The sequence below is a fragment of the Pempheris klunzingeri genome, chromosome 10, assembly GCF_042242105.1.
Source record: "Pempheris klunzingeri isolate RE-2024b chromosome 10, fPemKlu1.hap1, whole genome shotgun sequence".
NCBI classification, from domain to species: Eukaryota; Metazoa; Chordata; class Actinopteri; order Acropomatiformes; family Pempheridae; genus Pempheris; species Pempheris klunzingeri.
Window position 1 is genome coordinate 631,434 of NC_092021.1, and position 20,453 is coordinate 651,886.

Consider the following 20,453-nt stretch of genomic DNA (forward strand, 5'->3'; position numbering starts at 1 on the left):
TTCTCTCTCTGTCTTTTATCTACTCTGGTTCTCTCTCTGTCTTTTATCTACTCTGGTTCTCTCTCTCTCTTTTACCTACTCTGGTTCTCTCTCTGTCTTTTACCTACTCTGGTTCTATCTCTGTCTTTTATCTACTCTGGTTCTCTCTCTGTCTTTTACCTACTCTGGTTCTCTCTCTGTCTTTTACCTACTCTGGTTCTCTCTCTGTCTTTTATCTACTCTGGTTCTCTCTGTCTTTTACCTACTCTGGTTCTCTCTCTGTCTTTTACCTACTCTGGTTCTCTCTCTGTCTTTTACCTACTCTGGTTCTCTCTCTGTCTTTTATCTACTCTGGTTCTCTCTCTGTCTTTTACCTACTCTGGTTCTCTCTCTGTCTTTTATCTACTCTGGTTCTCTCTCTCTCTTTTACCTACTCTGGTTCTCTCTCTGTCTTTTACCTACTCTGGTTCTATCTCTGTCTTTTATCTACTCTGGTTCTCTCTCTGTCTTTTATCTACTCTGGTTCTCTCTGTCTTTTACCTACTCTGGTTCTCTCTCTGTCTTTTACCTACTCTGGTTCTCTCTCTGTCTTTTATCTACTCTGGTTCTCTCTCTCTGTCTTTTATCTACTCTGGTTCTCTCTCTCTGTCTTTTATCTACTCTGGTTCTCTCTCTGTCTTTTACCTACTCTGGTTCTCTCCAGCTGATATGAATACATCCTCAGAGGTTCTGAGTCCTGATCTGTGATGTTTCCTCTGCAGGTGTTTGACCTCAAAGGCTCCCTGAGGAACCGGAACGTGAAGACGGACTCGGGGAAGGAGAGCTGTGAGGTGGTTCTGCTGGATGAGAACCTCCTGAAGTTGATCCATGACAACCCGCTGTACATCCGCTCCCACTGTAAGGCCATCCTGAGAGCCGCCATCCACAGCGACGCCTACTTTCTCTCCAGTCACCTCATCATCGACTACTCCCTGCTGGTGGGGCGCGACGATGCCACCGACCAGCTGGTGGTTGGGATTATAGGTGGGTGGGGTGGGGTGGGGGGGGTCACCATCCTGTGTCATGATGTTTTGATCATTATTGCGGTGACGCCGTCTCTACAACATTTTTCTTCTCTCTACCCCCCCTGCAGATTATATCAGGACATTTACCTGGGACAAGAGGCTGGAGATGGTCGTCAAATCCACTGGAATCCTTGGAGGTCAAGGTTCGTCTAACTGTGACCCACACGGGTCTCCACACCCCGTTTACAACCTGCACACACACATCGCTGCATCACATGTCCTCAGCTTCGGGTGCACACAGTGGTAAATATGGAAATATGGTTCTGAATGTTTCAGAGTAAAACAAAAGAAATGAGGAAACGGCATGTTGTCAGATTCCTCAGCTGGGACAGATGAAGCAGGATATTTGTAACGGTCAGCGAGGCCCGTAAATGAATCATTATCAATGGTAAAACACAGATAGAACAGAAGTGAGAAAAGGGAATGAGGGCCATAAGTATCCCCGACTGATAAATCAGCTGTTCCACTTTTATCAGCCTGTGTGAGTTTATCCAGGATACGAGGGCGTCAGCTGGTCACCGTGGAGACACGATGGAGGTACATTTTAATCTCAGAGAGCCTGGCAAAGGTTCCTAAGCACTAAATCCCTTTTTTCTGAAGCTTTGAGCACTTCTCTGGGGTGGTCAGCTCATCGTGTGAGGACAGAGCGTGGGTCACATGATCACACGTCAGCAGTGTGACCACACTCTCCCAGCACTCAGTTAGAGGGCGGTGGGTGAAATCCAGGAGGACATCAGTGTCCAGAGTCAGACGGGGGCTACTGTGAGACCCAGGGTCAGCACTAAGGTCACCTGATGACGACGGGACCTTTCTATTGGCTGCAGGTGCACGCTCTGAACAAGCCTGTGTGTGTGTGTGTGTGTGTGTGTGTGTGTGTGTGTGTGTGTGTGTGTGTGTGTGTGTGTGTGTGTGTGTGTGTGTGTGTGTGTGTGTGTGTGTGTGTGTGTGTGTGTGTGTGTGTGTGTGTGTGTGTGTGTGTGTGTGTGTGTGTGTGTGTGTGTGTGTGTGTGTGTGTGTGTGTGTGTGTGTGTGTGTGTGTGTGAACCTCCAGCTCAGACTTATTCGCCCCAGTGTTCAGCTGTGGAGTGTGATGCTCAGTTATCTGGTGATGTCTCCAAGTACAACAGCAGCAGCCGATGCGCTGATCTCTGTGTGTTGGATAATTGAACTCTGAAATGGCCCCTGTGCAGTAAGCTGACTGATGGACCAGGTTCCAAAGGGATTCCTTTAAGGAGACCACAGCGGACTGAGCAGTGTGTCAATGTGTGTGTCCTGTGTCTAATGTCCTGGTGTGTCGTGTTGTGTCGTCCAGGCAGGATGCCCACCGTGGTGTCTCCGGAGCTGTACAGAGCTCGTTTCTGCGAGGCCATGGACAAATACTTCCTGATGGTACCCGACCACTGGACCGGCCTGGGCGTCAACTGCTGAGCGCGGGCCTTCTTCCCTCAGACTTTCTATGCACAAATCATCTGTTTCCTGGCCGGACGCCTCCGTATGTGGCCCACAAGCACACTGGACGCTGTAAGTGTCTGAATATGGTGCAGACCAACGCCCGGCCGGTAGACGGCACAGTCTCATTCCTTAGGAGCAGCGTCTCTGTCGACCGCTGCGTTCGGAAGACACTTTAGATCACTTTTTAGCCCTGGGGACACTGCAGTATTACACATTAGAGTTTATCCCCCTCGGGTCCACAGGTTCGTTCTTTTATTAGCGCCCCGAGTCCGACCGTTTCAACGGGACCCGCTGAAACCATTCAGTCTAGTGGTTACAGTTTGGGAAACAAACTAATTCATGTAATTTAATGTTTGTCAATGTACAGAGATTCAGTAACTATTAAAAGGTTGTTAACACTGATCTCTCCTCAGTTGTTTTTTTGTGTTATTGAGGCAGAAATGACTAAATATGTGGACGACCACATGGCCAGAGGCAGGTGCTCAATGTCCAGCGTCTCTGCCGATGAATTACAGTTAAGTACTCCAAAGATCTGCTGCTCCGAGCATCACTAAAGTGAGGATTTGCTGTTCTGAGTGGAGCGTTCAGACTGCTTTACTTTGCAGGTGTCACTCTGGTGTCTGAGAATTGATTTTCTGAAACGCACACAACAGAAACAGGATCAACAAGGAATTCTCAGACTTTCAGATTTTCTTCGTTTTAGAAATGGAATCTTTGCTCTCTCAAACTTGAAGTTGGCAGATTAACAATGAGTAAACCCCTTACCAAAGAAATAATGGACAGATGGATGAATGAGGAGCAAATGGGACAGGGCTCACTAAAGCTGAAGCGTTTGACTTGGTGGCAGATAAACTACTGCTAAGAGTGTTTTTTGGCCTTTAAACACAAACGTCCTGTATAATTTTCCGTTGTTCCGTTAAAATGAAGCTCCTGAGTGTTTCACAGTGATTCGGTAGAAAGAAAACAGCAGCACAGTATCTTCAAACAGACTTTTATAATTGTACAGTTTCTAGAAAACAAAGAGGGGCTGAGGAAGAGCGCTCAGCACGTCGTACTGCATCAGGAACTGGAGAGGAGGTCGTCAGACTCATGACAGGACTGCTGAAGATGGTTTCGTGGTAGAACAATGTTAATGACACCAACACCGGCGGGCAGAGTCAGTCTCAGCAGACCTTCGGCTCGGGATACAAACACTGTGCTTGTTAACGTGTGCTCATCACTCGTCTCCATGTCAGTCGAACAGATTCTCCGTTTCACATAAGCTCATGAATACACACACCCTCAGTCCGTCCTGAGGTAACGCCAATGAAACCTTTGTTTTCTTACGACGGAGACGTGACACTGATGGAGATTTTTTCCGTACAAAGCTTTACATCAACACGACTGTACAAAAGCAGTTCAATTTCATACGAGTACCAAAGCCAACACACACTCTGCCACTCACAGCACGGCTGGAGATATTCTGTCTTTTTCTTACTGGCTACAAAGCTCAGCAAACGCTGACTAGAGCACCAGTGAGACCTCTCGAGGGATTTGATAAGAAAAATGTAGAACATCCCCGGCCTGGTGGGGAGAGAGACAGACACACAGACACACAGACACACAGACACACACATGTACGTCAGTGTGACGTCACGCTCTGCGTGTTAAACAAAAAGCTCTCAGTGGTATCCAGTCCTGCAAAGAGTTTGGTTTCATTTGTCCAGGGTTTGAGATCTCCCTCCCACTCAGCAGCCTGAACAGTGGGTCTGATCACTGCTCACACTCCCAGCGGGCTGCAGCCACATGCACGGTTGAACCGGGAGCAATAAATTAATCAGAATTGGCTGAGATTCAAAAACCAAATATAAAAGGTCTCAAATATAAAAGGATCATATTCACATCCGAGGAGCTGGAAACAGCTGCTGCCGACTGATCGAAGCAAAGAGAAGAACGTGTTCACCGTTCGCTCTGGATGACCCAGAGGAAGTGACACAACATTCACACGCTGACGTCCATTTAGCAGCTCTTGTGGAGCTTTTGATAACAATAATGAACTTTATCTTAATTCATGCAGCCCTTTTCTTCAGTGTTCCAAAGGGCTTTACAAAATGTCGTCTGTTGGGAATGTAGTTTTTACTTTGCAGAAGTCTAAGACGCCATGTCAGCCCCCCTCCCCCACACACACACACTTCCTGTTTCCTGTACCGTCTTTTGTCATTTAAAATAAAAAATGCTCAAAAATAAAGGGGTCTGAAGCAAACATCTCAAAACCTGGACAAACCTGCTCGCCCCCAACCACTGGGGGGGTGGGGGGTGGGGTGAAACATAGAAACTATCAATTTAGTGATTTTGGTGAGCTGCTCCTTTAACTCTAAGGATATTAGATTCTACTAACATGGGATTCATTACAAAGGAAACAAAAATGAATGGACATCAAGGCACTGGACACGTTTGAGACTATGGCACATAGCTGGTAGGTAGACGAACGGGGGGGGTGGGGGTGGGGGGGGTCAAGGCTCTGTGTTACTTTACATTGAAGTGCTGGCAGTGTTGGTACCGTCATGTCAGAGAGGATAAACACCAGAACAAGCTGAAACGACCTCAAAGAGCTTTTCAGCATTTCAGAGTCTTTATGTCTCTTTAGCCAGGGGGGGGGGTAAGTGGGTCGGCCCCGTCTGTCCTGGCCTACAGACCAGTGCAGGAGGCCGTCAGGATAAAAAGGTAAAACACAGAAATCTTCGTTCCTTCACAGCCAGTGTTAATCAGTGGGTACGTCCCAGTTCCCCCCCAGGACGGTTCCTCCCCGCTCTGTCATCAACAAGCACTTTGCTGGAGTGAGGAGGGACTTCATCAGGAGGGAGACGAGCCAAAGCAGCCCTTTATTCAAACAGACGGGACAGGAGGGCTGGATTATGACCCCCCCCCCCCCCCCCAGAGCCACTGAGACCTTCTGTAGTTTCTGAATCACTTGTGTTCAAAAACAGAACAACACAAGTACTTTTCAGATGTTTCATATTGGAACTGGACAACCTGTTGTGACTCCTGTCAGACAGAAACTACTTTTGATTTGAAATGTAAATCTACAAACTTCCCACCAACGATGAGACGTTGGAATTATGAGCTGAAGTGTTTCATCCTTCTTTTACTAAAATGTGCACAGAAGGAATTTATTGAAATGTGTTTATTTCTCTTTTTAAACCTATTTTTTCTCCTGAGTCTCTCCTCACACCAGGGAGGGAGGGAGGGAGGGAACGTGGACACAGGTAAGGGAAGTGACACGCCCCCCCACTGTGTCCTATGAGAACTGAGTACTCAGACATGGAAGTGAAGGCTGCACACTTTGAGCCTCAGTTCAAGCAAACCTCAAAGTTTGTGCCTCAGCTGCGATCAGTTGGAAAACAGCGGTGTGCCCGTTCATGGGAAGTCAGATATTTGGTACAACATCCAGCCACAATAATAAAAAGGTTCAAATGACACTTTCAGCGCGTACAAACGGTTCAAAATGGCTTTTCTAGAAGAGCTGAAGTCCCGACGTCGGTTTGGGTCGAAGCACCAGAACAAACTGTGGCGGACGTCAACACAAGCATGCAGACCTGAAGCACCACTCGTCCACGGCCGCCGCTCCTCCTTCCTCTGTCCGGGGGGGGGGGGCAGCAGCTCATCGTCAGAAAGATGCTGCAGCGAGGCGTGGGAGGGGGCGCCGCTCCAAGTGCCCCCACGGCCCGTCAAACATCAACACTGTGCCCCAACCAAGTCTCTACCCTTCTCCCTCAGAGCGCACTTTACAGACCAAAGCACCGCATCATTCCTGGGGGGGGGTTCAGGTGCACAGCTGGAGGAAAGAGGGTAGAGAGTCGGTTCGGGGGGGGTCAGAAGGTTTCCGAGTCCTCCGAGTCATTCTCAGTGGTTCCCTCGCTGGAGGGTCTGGAGGGGTTCCTGGGGCTGCGCGGCCCCCGAGGGCCGGTGCCTGGGCCTTTACCCCCCTGGTGGGGCAGCTGCCTCAGCAGGGAGCCTGGGGAGGGAGCCCCGGAGCTGCAAGGGGAGCAGAAAGGCATCATGGTAGCCAGAATGAGAGCCAGACAGTCAGCTACCTCTCTGCTAGGAGCACAAGCCAGAGCAGGGGTCAGACCTGAGGCAGAGAGACAGAAAAGAGGGGGGGGGCAGAAAGGAGGAGGAGGAGGAGGAGGAGGAGGAGGAGGACAGAGAGACAAAGACATGGAGGAAGCAGGGAAGGCGAAGCAGAAACAGGAGCAGAGGACAGAAGGAGGGACGGAGCAGCATTCCATTAGTGTTCAGCCAGCTGACCTACACAGACCTGGGGGGCGGGGGGGCACGGGACAACCACAGCTGACGGCAACCACTACAGAACATCACGGACGACACGGAAAGCAAAGAAGCAACTGGTTCACAGGGTGAATGAGGTTCCTGCTGTGGGCCTGAAGTCTCCCTTCATCAGTCAAACTGGTTTACTGCTTCTGCTCCTGCTGTCTGCTGTCTGCTGTCTCTCACTCACACACACACTCTCACACACTCACTCACACACTCACTCACTCACACACACACACACACTCACACACACACTCACACACACACTCACACACACTCTCTCACTCTCACACACACACACACACTCACTCGCACTCACACACACACTCACTCTCACACACACACACACACACACACACACACACACTCACTCACACTCACACACACACTCTCACACACACTCTCACACACACTCACTCACACACACACACTCCAGTTTCTCACTTCTGACCACTGAACCCTTCACAAAGACCTGAGACAGCAGCAGAGGTGTGAGATAAACCCACACAAGTTAAATATGTAGTCAGCACAGTTCTCCTATTTACAACTGATACGTTCTGTGTTCACAGTTTGGAACTTTAACACAACTAACATAAGGTAGAACATCAATCCCAAACACGCAGCTTTAACAAAACACTGCACAGAATCCATAACCAAGCCTTTCTACGAGCCCCTTTACTTCCCGCAGGCCCCACATCCTGATAAGGCAAAGGAGCATGTGAATAAGAAGCTATTTGATGTAGGTTTATCTGTTCCCTCGCTCTGCTTCACTATCAAATAACAGCCATGATTTAAGAAAAGGGCGAAACACTGGTGGAGATCGAGCACTTCCTGTGTCCTCTAAGCTCCACGACCCGTGGGAACCCCTTTCAAAGACAGATCCATCTGCAGCGCACTTGGCAAATCACAGTAAAACAAGTCATTGGTCAAGTTGAAGTCATGCTGGAGCGGAGGACACCGTCCACGACCGATGACCACGGCATGCAGCTAAGGCCTGCTCACATACCGTTCTCATCCTCCGTCTGAACGTTGGCTCCTCGGGACAGCAGCTCCTGGACCGCCTGCTTCAGACCACTACGAGCCGCCAGGTGGAGAGGCCTGGCACAGACAGAGGCTTTAGATGACTGATGAATCACTTGAACCACACACTTGGTACGGAGACACTGTGTGTTTCAACACACAGTCACAGTGGTACATTCTCCACATGGGAAACTGAGCGGTGTGTTTTCCTGGGGTGGGCCGAGGTTTCAGGTTACTCACGTTTGCAGCGCTGCATTTGTGGCATTTATGAGTGCAGCGTCAGACAGCTTCTCCAGGATCAACATCACACAGTCTTCATGCCCCTGTAAGGACGAGACGTCAGGTTACAGCAGCCCCACCCCACAGAGGTCAGCAGTATCACAGGGGTACGTTCCTATCAGATGACACTGTGAGGGCGTGGTGACGTCATAGTGACGGCCCCACAGAGGGTCCTAGCTCAATCTGCTGCTCCTCCTGGCTGCTGAAAGGGTTAGAGGCTATCTGGAGAACATTCAGAGCTAAAGGAGGGTGAATGTCGTAGCTGGACACAAACACTCCATCAGTGCTGGATGAGTAAAGGAGCAGTTCACCACGTCAACTGAAAAGGTCATAGGTCAACTGACATGTTTACAACTTGTTTCCACGGCCCCCCCAGTGGCCAAACATCTGTTAAAATACAGTTTTAAAGTAGCATCAAAGAATTAAAAATGGAATTCTTCCACCGGGGAGGACATCAGATCACAGGACCGACCGCCATCTACTGACTGTGGAGAAGCTCCTCAGACAACCACACCTCAGACAGTACAGACTGTCCCTTTAAGACAAACACTACATCACATCCCAGGGTGGAGCCCCCACGTGGACACTTACATTACTGCAAGCTAGATGCAGGGCGGTGTTGCCGTCTTTGTCCGTCAGACTGAGGTTGGCATGAGCGCCGGTCAACAGCACCTCTGGAGGCCGAGACAGAGAAGAACATGTGAACACACGGCCGCAGGGGGTCACGTGGAGCACGTTATGGGACGGCCTGACAGAAAGTACGTCTCTAAGGAATCATGGTCTCATGGTCTGGTGTGTTCATGTCCCAGAAAACTGGATTTTGTTGTTTTGTACCACACAAGATGGCGACAGCAGCATTTGAACAACCATATGGGAGCATCCTGACACACAAGAGGACTTTTAATTTGGAAGGGATACAGGAAGGAGGAACGAGTCAGAGCAGAGAACGAGGAGGCTTCACGCTCACATGTGACCACACAGTGTGATCCAGGCCTGGGGGGCTTAAAGGGTTAAAGGTAAACACAAACACAAACACAGCAGTAAGGTTAGAGCGTCTGTACCGAGCGCTCCGGCTCGGCCCTTCTCAGCCGCCATCATCAGTGAGGTGCGACCTGATTGGTCTACAGCATCGACAGGTGCATCGTGGGACAGGATCAGTTGGACGCAGTCGACGTGACCCGAGAACGCTGCAGCGTGAAGAGGAGTCCTGCAGGGGGGGGGACAAGGGGGGGTGAGAACAGCAGTCACATACACACACACATAGTCATACACACACACACACACAGTCATACACACACACACACACACACACAGTCATACACACACACACACACACACACACAGTCATACACACACAGTCATACACACACAGTCATACACACACACACACACTGTCACACATACACACTGTCATACACACACACACACACACAGTCATACACACACACACACACACACACACACTGTCATACACACACACACTGTCACACATACACACACAGTCATACACACACACACACACACACACACACACACACTGTCATACACACACACACACACACACACACACTGTCACACACACACACACACACACACACACACACACACTGACACACACACACACACACTGTCACACACACACACACACTGTCACACACACACACACACACTGTCACACACACACACACACACACACACTGTCACACACACACACACACACACACACACTCCCCACCTGTCCTTGGCGTCTTTGCAGCCAGCGATGTCAGAGCCCATGGCCTCCAGCAGTAGAGATGCACACGGCTCGTGATCGTTGACCCTGTCAGTTTAAACACACACACACACACAGGACACACACACAGGACACACACACACACACACACACACAGGACACACACAGGACACACACACAGGACACACACACACACACACACACACACAGGACACACACAGGACACACACTTCACTGACTGCTGCTCGGCTCCATTCACAGGTATCTCAGCAAATCCACATTAAAATGAGAACAATTTGACAAGAATCTGTTTTTTGTTTAAAATCAGACTCACCTTCTTAATGTCTAATGAAAAGTTTCATTATTCATGACAAAACAATGAGAGTTTACGTCCAACAGTTTGAGACCGTGAGCGAAAACACAGAAAGACTGGAGCTGTTTAAAGGCCGCAACTTCAAGGGTTACAGGTGAATCGTTTGACAGGTACAAACTCTAAATATTTTCCTGCTCAAGCTTCTCTAATGTGAGAATTTGAAGTTTTATTTCTCCGACATGAAGCTGCACTGAAAACCAGTCAGCAGATTTTAGACTTTTGGTCCCACAAAACAAAGTTGTGACCGTTCGCTCCATTTTTGTCATGTTATGGACTAAATGATCAATCTCTTTCATGGAAAACTAATTAGCACTGATCAATCACCGACTGACAGAGTCACAGAGAGGTGACGATCCTGGGACACTTACACAGCGCAGTGCAGAGGGGTGAACGGGTTCCCGTCAATACAGCGACAGCCCTTCTGCTCCAGCAGAACCTCCACACAGCCCTCATGACCTGCACACACACACACAGAGACACACACACACACAGAGACACACACACACACACACACACACACAGACACACACACACACACACAGACACACACACACACAGAGACACACACACAGACAGAGACACACACAGACACACACACACACACACACACACACACACACACACACACACACACACACACAGAGACACACACACACACACACACACACACACACACACACACACAGAGACACACAGACACAGACACACACACACACACACACACACACACACACACAGAGACACACACACACACACAGACACACACACACACACACACACACAGACACACACACACACACACACACACACACACACACACAGACACACACACACACACACACACACACACACAGACACACACAGACACACACACACACACACACACACACACACACAGACACACACACACACAGAGACACACACACACACACACACACACACACACACACACACAGACACACACACACACACACACAGACACACACACACACAGAGACACACACACACACACACACACACAGACACACACACACACACACACACACAGACACACACACACACACACACACACACACACACACACACACACACACACACACACACAGACACACACACACACAGAGACACACACAGAGACACACACACACACACACACACACAGACACCTTTGGTTTAACTGCATTGTTACACTTCACTGTTCCTTCATAAGAAAAGACAGACAGACTTCCAGGGGGGGTCATTTGATGTGAAAAGCTGTAGTGAACTAATTATGGACACATGAACACTTCAGTTTTTAGACAGACAGACAGACAGACAGACAGACAGACAGACAGACAGACAGACAGACAGACAGACAGACAGACAGACAGACAGACAGACAGACAGACAGACAGACAGACAGTCGGAGGTCCGATGCTGACCGTAGTAGCAGGCCCAGTGCAGGGGCGTGTACCCGCCGTGGTCTCTCAGCGGGGGCAGGGACGGCGGCTCGGAGCAGGCGATGCTCAGCAGCTCGCTCAGCCAGGAGGCGTGGCCTCGGGCCGCGGCCAGGTGGATGGCGGTGCGACCTCGCGAGTCGCCGAGCAAAACCGAGGCCTCCTGCTCCAACAGACACTGGATGCACTCCTCCTGCCCACACAGCAGCTGAGGAGAGGAGAGACAGGACGTTAGCTGCACGGCGTGTAAAGTTGGCACCTTTATCCAGCTCTGAAAGTGGATAAGTGGATAAGTGGAGGCACAGTATGTACAAATACACCTAAAATCATCATCATCATCATCATCATCAGTCATCTAACCTGGTGTACAGGTGAGCACATGTGCACTGTTTCACAGAGCAAAGCAGAGTCACTCTGAAAGTTGTGACACTGACCTGAAATCTACGCCCCTATCCCTTCCTGTCCTGTCCCCCCCCCCAGAGTCTCCCTTATTTAGTAGATAGAAATTGGAAGGCTAAATGTGGAGTTTTACAGTAGCTAGTATGTTTGACCGTGCATGTCCCTGCCGGGGACCCGTAGCAGAGAAGAGATCTGAGATCTCCCTGTACGTCAATCAAGTCACAAACACGCCTTTTTTTTAATGTCACACGATCTACCCACACTACCTCCGACGTACTGGGCACCCCTGTTCTAGATGTTTGCTTTACTGTCCAGCACACAGAAGGTGTTTCCACATGACGCTGGGGTCACTCTGACAGTGTCAGTCTATCAGTGCTCCACTGGAACACTTTATTTACTTTACTTTATCCTTCATCACCTGCAGACACAATAAGGAAACGTCCTTTTCCTCAGTTCTATTAAGGGGTCATTTAAATGCTGCTTTTAATATACCTATATTTTCAATCAGTTTACTACGATGAAACACTGATGGAGTGTGGAGCTGTTGTGGTGGCACACTCCAGTCTCCATGAGGGCATAAGAGACAGAGGACGGAGGTAAAGTGGGGGGGCGACCGAAGCCCTGAAAGGCTCTTCAGGCAGTGTGACGGTTACCCCGAGGTGCAGTGCAGTGAGGCCGTGGTTATTGGCCACGTTGACGTTGGCTTCCCTCTCCAGCAGCAGCGACACGCCGTCGACGTGACCTCCTGCCACCGCCAGCATCAGAGGAGTCCTGCGGAGGAGGACGAGGGGGGAGAGAGACAGGACGCAGTGAGGAAGAGGGAGCGGAACCAAAAAGGAAGAACCAAACGGGACCAACGAGGATCACTCACTGTCCCTGAGAGTCAGCACCGTCTACCAGGTCGGCACCGTCCGATTCATCCAGCAGGAGGCGCACACACGTCGTGTGGCCATTCATCACTGGTGGAGGGGGAGGGGGGGGGCACAGAACAAGAAACAGAAAGTGACCCACATGTTTATTCATGGTCAGTTAGTGACGCATCAGATGAGTGAGATCAGAGTGTGATGTAGGAGGTAAAAACCACCTCCCTGAAAAGAAAAGACGACAGAGGGCAGAGAGAGGTGGTCAGTGGGGGGGCGTTCATCTAATGTTTCACACAGGGGTTCTTTCACTGTGGACTGAAACCACCTCAGTGTTTGGGTCACGAGGACGGGGGGGGGCAGGCAGAGACCCGTTTGAACCCACCTGCCAGGTGAACAGGGGTGCGTCCGTGCTGGGTGTCCGTGCTGCGCGGCGACGCCCCCTGGCTGAGGAGGGTGTGGACGCAGTCGGCGTGGCCCCGCAGGGCTGCCAGGGCCAGGGGGGTTCTCCCCGTCTCATCACCATGGTCCACGTCCCTCTGCCCCTGCAGCAGCACCTCCAGGGCCTGAGCGTGGCCGTGGTACGCCTGCAGACAGACAGACAGACAGACAGACAGACAGACAGACAGACAGACAGACAGACAGACAGACAGACAGACAGACAGACAGACAGACCTCTTACTTTGCTGTGCTCTGCTCCTCAGCACTACACTGCACAGCGTGCTGAACACCTCTTGCTCAGTGAAGTGGTGAATTTACTTGATCCCCAGAGGAACTCACTGTTTCAGCTGATGTGTGTCAGTTATACCAACTGTGTCACAATAGCACCCCCACACAGGCAGGGAGACAGGAAGCAGTCAGGTGATCTGAACTGTCTTCAGATGTGAAACAAAAAGCGAGTGGAGCCAAAATGTGGAGCAGAGAATCCCACCTTAGTGTTAGTCTTAGTGTTCATGTGGCTTCAGACAGAGCCACGTTTAGACACACCAACGTTTTACTGAGACAGTGAAGTGTACAGAGGGGCCCCACAGCATCGAGTGCAGAAAGCTTTCACACACCAACAGCTGCCATCATGTCTCATACACACCTCACATAATACGCACTGTCCCTTTAAGCACTGAGCCTGAGGAAATGTACTGCGTTACATTCCAACACTCAGTGCTACTATCAAAAAATACACAAGTAATACACTGATGTCTCATGCTGCTGTGTGTGTGTGTGTGTGTGTGTGTGTGTGTGTGTGTGTGTGTGTGTGTGTGTGTGTGTGTGTGTGTGTGTGAGAGACAGACTCACAGCGAGGTGCAGAGGGCTCCTGGCGTTCGGAGATTCAGGGTCGTCTTGGTGACTGTCATCTCTGTCCAGCAGCTGCAGGAAACAGACAAACACACATCAGCTCACGTGCCTCCAAAATCCACAATGACACGAGTGACTGTCCACTCGTGAAGTGTTTCCAGCTGTTTTCACTGATTTACTCGAAGCCTTTCATCCATTTCTGACATGAATGGAGGTCGCCGCTGAACCACGAGACACCAGGAACCTGGAATGTGGTTGTGTGGTGTGCCGAGAAAATATCATCAGCCAACAGATGGAGAAAAGGCCAGCAGTCAAAATCCATGTCCTCCATGAGGCCTTAGGATGTGACCGACCTCTGTGTGTGTGTGTGTGTGTGTGTGTGTGTGTGTGTGTGTGTGTGTGTGTGTGTGTGTGTGTGTGTGTGTGTGTGTGTGTGTGTGTGTGTGTGTGTGTGTGTGTACTGACCAGTTCCAGACAGTGCCTGTGTCCGTAGGCTGCAGCGTAGTGGATGGGACTGTAGCCCTGTTTGTCTTTCAGAGAGGCCGTCGCTCCGCTCTGGAGCAGGAACTCCAAACACCTGGAACACAAACACAACATCTGAGCTGTCACACACACACGGACACTCACACACAGCGAGTGTGTACTGATCCACACCTGCAGGGCGGACACAGCCGTGTGTCCACGGTGGTAAGTAGAATCCTGAAATATCGCCTGACTGGCACCAAGAGGCAGGACTAAGTGTGTGTGTGTGTGTGTGTGTGTGTGTGTGTGTGTGTGTGTGTGTGTGTGTGTGTGTGTGTGTGTGTGTGTGTGTGTGTGTGTGTGTGTGTGTGTGTGTGTTCATGATGATGTAGGAAGATGTGAGCCAGAGCATCACTGGTGTGTTTGTGGAGGACAGTGGGGCTCATTGGCTTTGACCTCTCATCACCATCAAACAGAAAGAGCCAAGCTAAACATTTTCTACAGGTTTGACCGGTAATCAGGCTCCCCCAGACTCAGCATCAACCACACATGGTCTCCGTCTCCGTCTGATCCTCAGTGACAACCACGCTATGACGTCACAGTGCCGCTGACCTTTGACCTTTGGGCCATATAACTTCATCCTGTTTAGACTTAGAGAGAAGAGTTATGGCCACCGCCGTGTTTGGGAGGTCACAGTGGCCTTTGACCTTTGACTACAGCCTAAGACAACATCTAAACCAAAGACGTCCACTTCGCCGGCACACAAGACCAAGAAAAGCATCAAATCTTCTCACGTGAAGAATCAGGACATTCAAACAAGTCAGCAGTTCTCAAGACATCTGCAGACACATTTTCTGTCACTGATCGGCTCATCGCTGCAGCTTCACTGATCAAATCACAACTCTTCCGTTACATTTATGGAAACCCTGAATCGTGAACGTTAAAAATGGTAAATGTTCTGTATTTGTAAAGCTCCTTTCTAGTTCTTTCAACTACTCAGAGCGCTTTTACATCACATATCAAACCCCCGACCTTCTGATTGAGGGACGAGCCACTCTACCGCTGAGCCACAGCCGCCCGGTGACGTAACGAGCACAGTGACATTAGTGGTTATGTTTTGGTCCTTGTACTTCCAATAGTTCATTTTAAGCAGACTTAATAAAGCTCTCTTCTTCACAGGAGGCCTGCAGGTGTGTCTCAGTAACCTAGTCTAGTGTGGGGTTCTAGTCTGGGTTTTTAACTCGTCAGAGTCTCAGTGGGACCTGGCTGTGCTCAGTGTGTGTCAGTGTGGACTTACAGCGCTGCCTCCTTCTCCCTCTCCGCCTGAACTCCTTCGCTCTCTGGCTCCAGGGCGACACGACGCCTGGGGGGGGGACAAAGAGGATAAAGCATTGAGTCACTTTAACAACAGCCTCCTTCACGTGGTCAGAGCTGGATGCTTGGCTCATAAACTGCGGGGCTGTCAATCCTGGAGACCGGGCGTGACTATCACCCCCTCAGAATCACCTCTGGTTACCATGGAAACAGAGAGGTGTGGACCATCAGGTTTCTATATGTGGTAACAGATTTTCAGCGCACCACCAGAGAAGAGGTGTGAAGAGCTGTCAGATTGCTCCTCTCACACCTTCCGTCCTCGCCAGATCGTCAATAAGACGACCGAGGACCAACTGTTCCCGTAGAAACTGGACGAGCCGTGGACCCTCACCTCCTGTCCAGGTCCGAGGCAGCGGCGTAGTGCAGGGCTGAGCGCCCCCACTGGTCAGTGGCGTTGATGGCGGTGCCGCAGGCGACCAGAGTCTCCAGACACTGATAGTGACGGCTGGCGGCTGCGTAGTGGAGAGGAGTTCTGGAAAACAGCAGGAGACACTGATGTACAAATCACACGTACCAACACATGGCCAAAAGTATATGGACACCTCACTGTAGCCCCACGGGAACAAAGTGCTGCTTTAACAGCCCCCACGTGTCGAAGACAGCTGTTATATTTAATACTACGACTGGACACACACATACTGAAAATATCTGTAATGTGGTTCTTCATGGTCATAAAAAGAATGTTTCAGATATCTACATTCTCCCTGACCGTCCATGTCTCCACTTTCAGAAAAAAATAATCTGAAAATTGTGATAACTTAGAAGATCAATGTCAGCACCAGGCAGAGGAGGAGCCGGGGACCAGCACGCCGAGCCGGGCCAGGCCAGGCCGGGCCGGAGGAGGAAAAGTTAACTGTGCTTACAACTATGTCAGAGTCTTATAAAGCATTTGTTAACTCTTCATATGCTAAGTAGGAGGATTTACCCCTCCCATTTCCAGACGTCCAGGTGACGATGTGTTCTCTTACCTGCCACAGTTGTCCCTCCTGTTATGGTCTCCACCGCTGCTCAGGAGCAACTTGACACACTCCACATTACTGTAGGGACAGAGAGAGCAGGATAAACCAGCTGCACCTGGTGCTTCACATGCTCTCTGACAGACAGACAGATGAAGGGATAACTCGGCTCTACTACAGCTCCAGTCTCTCCCTTATAACGACGCTGTACTCTGGGAAAAGGAACTCTAACATTAAGGAGAAGAAGCTCACCCTCCAGCAGCAGCGGCGTGCAGGCAGGTCCTCCCCAGACTGTCAGGAGTGTCTATCTGGAAGCCTGCAGACAGGACCAGGTCGTTACACATTATGCTAAACCTCCGGCCTGACGGGGGCAGCGCAGGGAGACGGGGGGAGGCCACACAACACACAGCAGCAGCACCACAGAGAGAGAGGGAGAGGGAGAGAGAGAGAGACAGAGAGAGAGAGGAAGAGGGAGGAGGAGTGGAGAGAAAGACAGGTGTAAGTGCGACAAGTGGGGGGGGACAGAGGAAGTTAGGTGAGGGTGACAGAGAGAGGGAGAGAGAGAGAGGGAGAGACAGAGAGAGGGAGAGAGAGAGACAGAGAGAGGGAGAGAGAGAGACAGATATATATAGAGAGAGACAGATAGAGAGAGAGAGACAGGGCAGGTCTGACTGTAACTCATTTGAAAAACCTCGGCACGTTTCCAGTGAAAAAACGTTCCCTCAACCCCAAACTTCCCCTGAAAAGGTTCCTAGTAGGGGGAGGACTGAAGTCTTGAGGGGCTCTGTGCTGTGTGGTTGGTGGAACACACTTGCAGCGTTCTGCACTTCTGTGTCTCCTACAAGCTTCACTTCGTTTGAGTTTTGATCATTTGGAAAATGGAGTAAAAGAAGAGAAGCTACGAGAAGTGGACGGACGACGAGCGTAGAGTAGCCGACAAGCTGGCGGACACCGAAACTAATTCATGAAAAGTTGAGGAAAATTATGCAAGATTATAAGAAGCTGAAGGACCACAGCAGTCGTCATCAGTCTGATTTGAATAAATGTTCCTAAACTTTGAGGTGCGGTGGAACCACACAGATCACCAGGAATTCCAGGTACCAGGTAAATAAGTTCCTGGAACTGTTGGTGGAAAAACCAGTCCACAGGTGACTGCTGTGAGTCAGCCTTCACAGGAACCCCTGGACGTCTGATCGCTCCAGGAGATCAGACGTCTCCTCCTGTTCCAGGAGAGTTTAGCAGGCAGCCAGTGCAGCTAATGATCCTCCCCCAATTTAAATCCAAACTTATTATATCAACTATTTGGTTATTTGGGATAAATGGGAACAATGTGGGTCTGTAAACAGAGGAGGGAGGGAGTTAGCTGTGGCCTACAATTTTTAGCCAATCCTTTTTACTATTTGACACACTGACACCATCAAGCGTAGGCCGAATGGGCTCCTAGAAGCTCCTGACTGCAGTGGAGCCATGGATGTACAGACAACTATCACCAGATTACTGGGACATGTTTATTCTCTGAAATTCTGATATCTTTGGGAAGTGACGGGTGTCAGGTCATGTCACTGTTGTGCTGACACACTGACTGTGTGGAGCAACAAGGAGCACCGTTAACAAGAGTGGACCGCTGCTGTGGAGCTCAAGTATTTTCAGGGTTTCATCATGTTTTCTTAAATATCGTATCTATTTTAAGGCGACGTCCAACCCGTGGAAACTCTTTCAGCTGCAGCGTGTTGGTTTCAGTCTTGCTCCTGTCTGAGGAACCATTAGTGACAGGTCTGCTGCGCTGAACACAACCCACACTGTCACAACGGTCACAGTCACACCAGAGTAAACTACACAGAACAACACGGTGGCTGTTCTTCCTTTATCGCTACGGTCCGTCTAAGCTTCACACTTCGCTCCTGATGCAGCTCCTAAGTGCGACACATACAAAAGCTCAGGGCACTGCTGCTCACAGCAGCTGCACGGGCTCAAACACATGTAAACACATGTAAATGACTTCTTTGTTGTTCACTACAGCCACTCTACAGCGGAGCCACATGAGGAGCCCAGTCTGATCCTGCTCCATGCCTCCAGACGCAGCAGCGGGGGCCTTGTTAAACTTCTAAAAGGATGTGGAGCCACAAGGGGTTGCCATCTTTTCTTTATTCCTACACTTCACTTGTGCTTAACACACCAGCCTCTTCTGTGCGGGAGAAGCCTCTCTCCAAACCGACTACACATGTGGGATGAGTGGACACACAAAGTATTTCTTTGCCAAAAGCAACGAGGAAACTTTTCAGACGTAAACCAGATATTAACCAGCGGCGTCAGCGAGGAGCAGTGGACAGAGCAGACTGTCGTCCAGAGGCAGAGGCGCCCCATCAGCGACTAATTAGACTCAGGCCTCGTCTGTTTCTGGAACATTGTGACTTGAATTTGGCCGGAGCTGAATACGAGGAATTCATCACCGGGAGCCAGAAAACAACCGGCCTCAAATCTCCATGAAAATCACACTTTGGGATGATGTTGAGTCAGCAAAGATCCATCCTGGATGGTACCCAACTAAACGGTGACTACAGAACCCTGAGAAATATCAGCCAAATCAGAGTTAAAAGACTACGGTTTAATGAGTGAATGTTTTGACGTAGCAGTTTGAAGTTGACATTTGAAGCAGTTCATTGACATGTTGATGCTGGAAGCAGCATCGTCTCTTGTAAAAGGTGTTACATACATGCTAATGGACTGAAGCTAATGCTACACGTACGGGCCGAACGTCAGCGTTCCTCACCAGTGATGATCCATGCAGAGGCCTGGCACTGACGGGCAGCAGCGGCTGGGCCGTCCCACAAAGACCAGCACACAGCCGCTAACGGGCCTTTTTCTAACAGTGACCCTACAAACTGATGTAGGCAGCTCTTGATATGCTAACTCTTAGCTACGGAAGTGTTTCTGTTATTTAGACTGCCCTAGGAACGGCTGCATCGCTGCCAAGGAATGCATGCAATCAAACAGCTGAATGAACACATGTCTAATACAGCGTTTCACTGCCGGACAGTTGCATCAGACTGCACCAGTCCTTCACATGGAGTACAGCTCTTTCTACTTCAGGGTTAACTCTGTGTGATACCTGAGGACAGCAGCTTCCGGCAGCAGTCAGAGTGAGCATTCAAGGCAGCCAGGTGGAGAGGGAACATGCCGTGGACTCCCCGCCTTTTGGAGAAAGATGCAGAGAGGTAACAATGGTCTCTTTTACTGGCTTCATTGTCACTGTGATCATTTATGTGCAGGTGAGCAGAGAAACCTTGTACAGTCTGCTCCACTGGTGATCAGCGTGTTGATGAGGAGCTCATGTCCATAGCGGGCAGCGATGTGCAGAGGGGTGTTGCAGTCCTTGTCCACGCTGTCGATCTCCCCACCTGAAAAAAAACAAACTCATTCAGTTATTCATTGTGAGAATGTGCAACATGGGAGCCGTTCAGAGGTG

The 20,453-nt window shown here is 50.0% G+C and overlaps 2 protein-coding genes across 3 annotated transcripts in view; one reads left to right on the forward strand and one right to left on the reverse strand.

The window, feature by feature from the left end:
• pikfyve (phosphoinositide kinase, FYVE finger containing) overlaps positions 1 to 2,897 on the forward strand; it is a 32,348-nt gene extending 29,451 nt beyond the window's left edge. Inside the window, exons 41-43 of the mRNA XM_070837735.1 lie at positions 741 to 1,002; positions 1,112 to 1,186; positions 2,356 to 2,897. Of these exons, the coding sequence (XP_070693836.1) occupies positions 741 to 1,002; positions 1,112 to 1,186; positions 2,356 to 2,471 (453 nt within the window). The 3' untranslated portion in view covers positions 2,472 to 2,897. The remainder of the gene's footprint in view (positions 1 to 740; positions 1,003 to 1,111; positions 1,187 to 2,355) is intronic.
• A 3,436-nt stretch (positions 2,898 to 6,333) lies between these two features.
• The window catches only part of ankrd44 (ankyrin repeat domain 44), a 29,728-nt gene continuing 15,608 nt past the window's right edge, over positions 6,334 to 20,453 (reverse strand). Inside the window, exons 10-28 of one of the 2 annotated variants that reach the window (XM_070838684.1) lie at positions 20,271 to 20,385; positions 20,097 to 20,179; positions 17,240 to 17,303; positions 17,000 to 17,068; positions 16,363 to 16,503; positions 15,955 to 16,020; positions 14,661 to 14,772; positions 14,196 to 14,267; positions 13,288 to 13,489; positions 12,914 to 13,001; positions 12,696 to 12,813; positions 11,629 to 11,851; positions 10,576 to 10,663; positions 9,838 to 9,921; positions 9,164 to 9,309; positions 8,694 to 8,776; positions 8,064 to 8,146; positions 7,810 to 7,901; positions 6,334 to 6,509 (exon numbers count right to left, since the gene is read on the reverse strand). In XM_070838684.1, the coding sequence (XP_070694785.1) occupies positions 6,478 to 6,509; positions 7,810 to 7,901; positions 8,064 to 8,146; positions 8,694 to 8,776; positions 9,164 to 9,309; positions 9,838 to 9,921; positions 10,576 to 10,663; positions 11,629 to 11,851; positions 12,696 to 12,813; positions 12,914 to 13,001; positions 13,288 to 13,489; positions 14,196 to 14,267; positions 14,661 to 14,772; positions 15,955 to 16,020; positions 16,363 to 16,503; positions 17,000 to 17,068; positions 17,240 to 17,303; positions 20,097 to 20,179; positions 20,271 to 20,385 (1,961 nt within the window). In that variant the 3' untranslated portion in view covers positions 6,334 to 6,477. Of the gene's footprint in view, positions 6,510 to 7,809; positions 7,902 to 8,063; positions 8,147 to 8,693; positions 8,777 to 9,163; positions 9,310 to 9,837; positions 9,922 to 10,575; positions 10,664 to 11,628; positions 11,852 to 12,695; positions 12,814 to 12,913; positions 13,002 to 13,287; positions 13,490 to 14,195; positions 14,268 to 14,660; positions 14,773 to 15,954; positions 16,021 to 16,362; positions 16,504 to 16,999; positions 17,069 to 17,239; positions 17,349 to 20,096; positions 20,180 to 20,270; positions 20,386 to 20,453 lie in introns of both variants that reach the window. The other variant, XM_070838683.1, reaches the window with a different exon arrangement.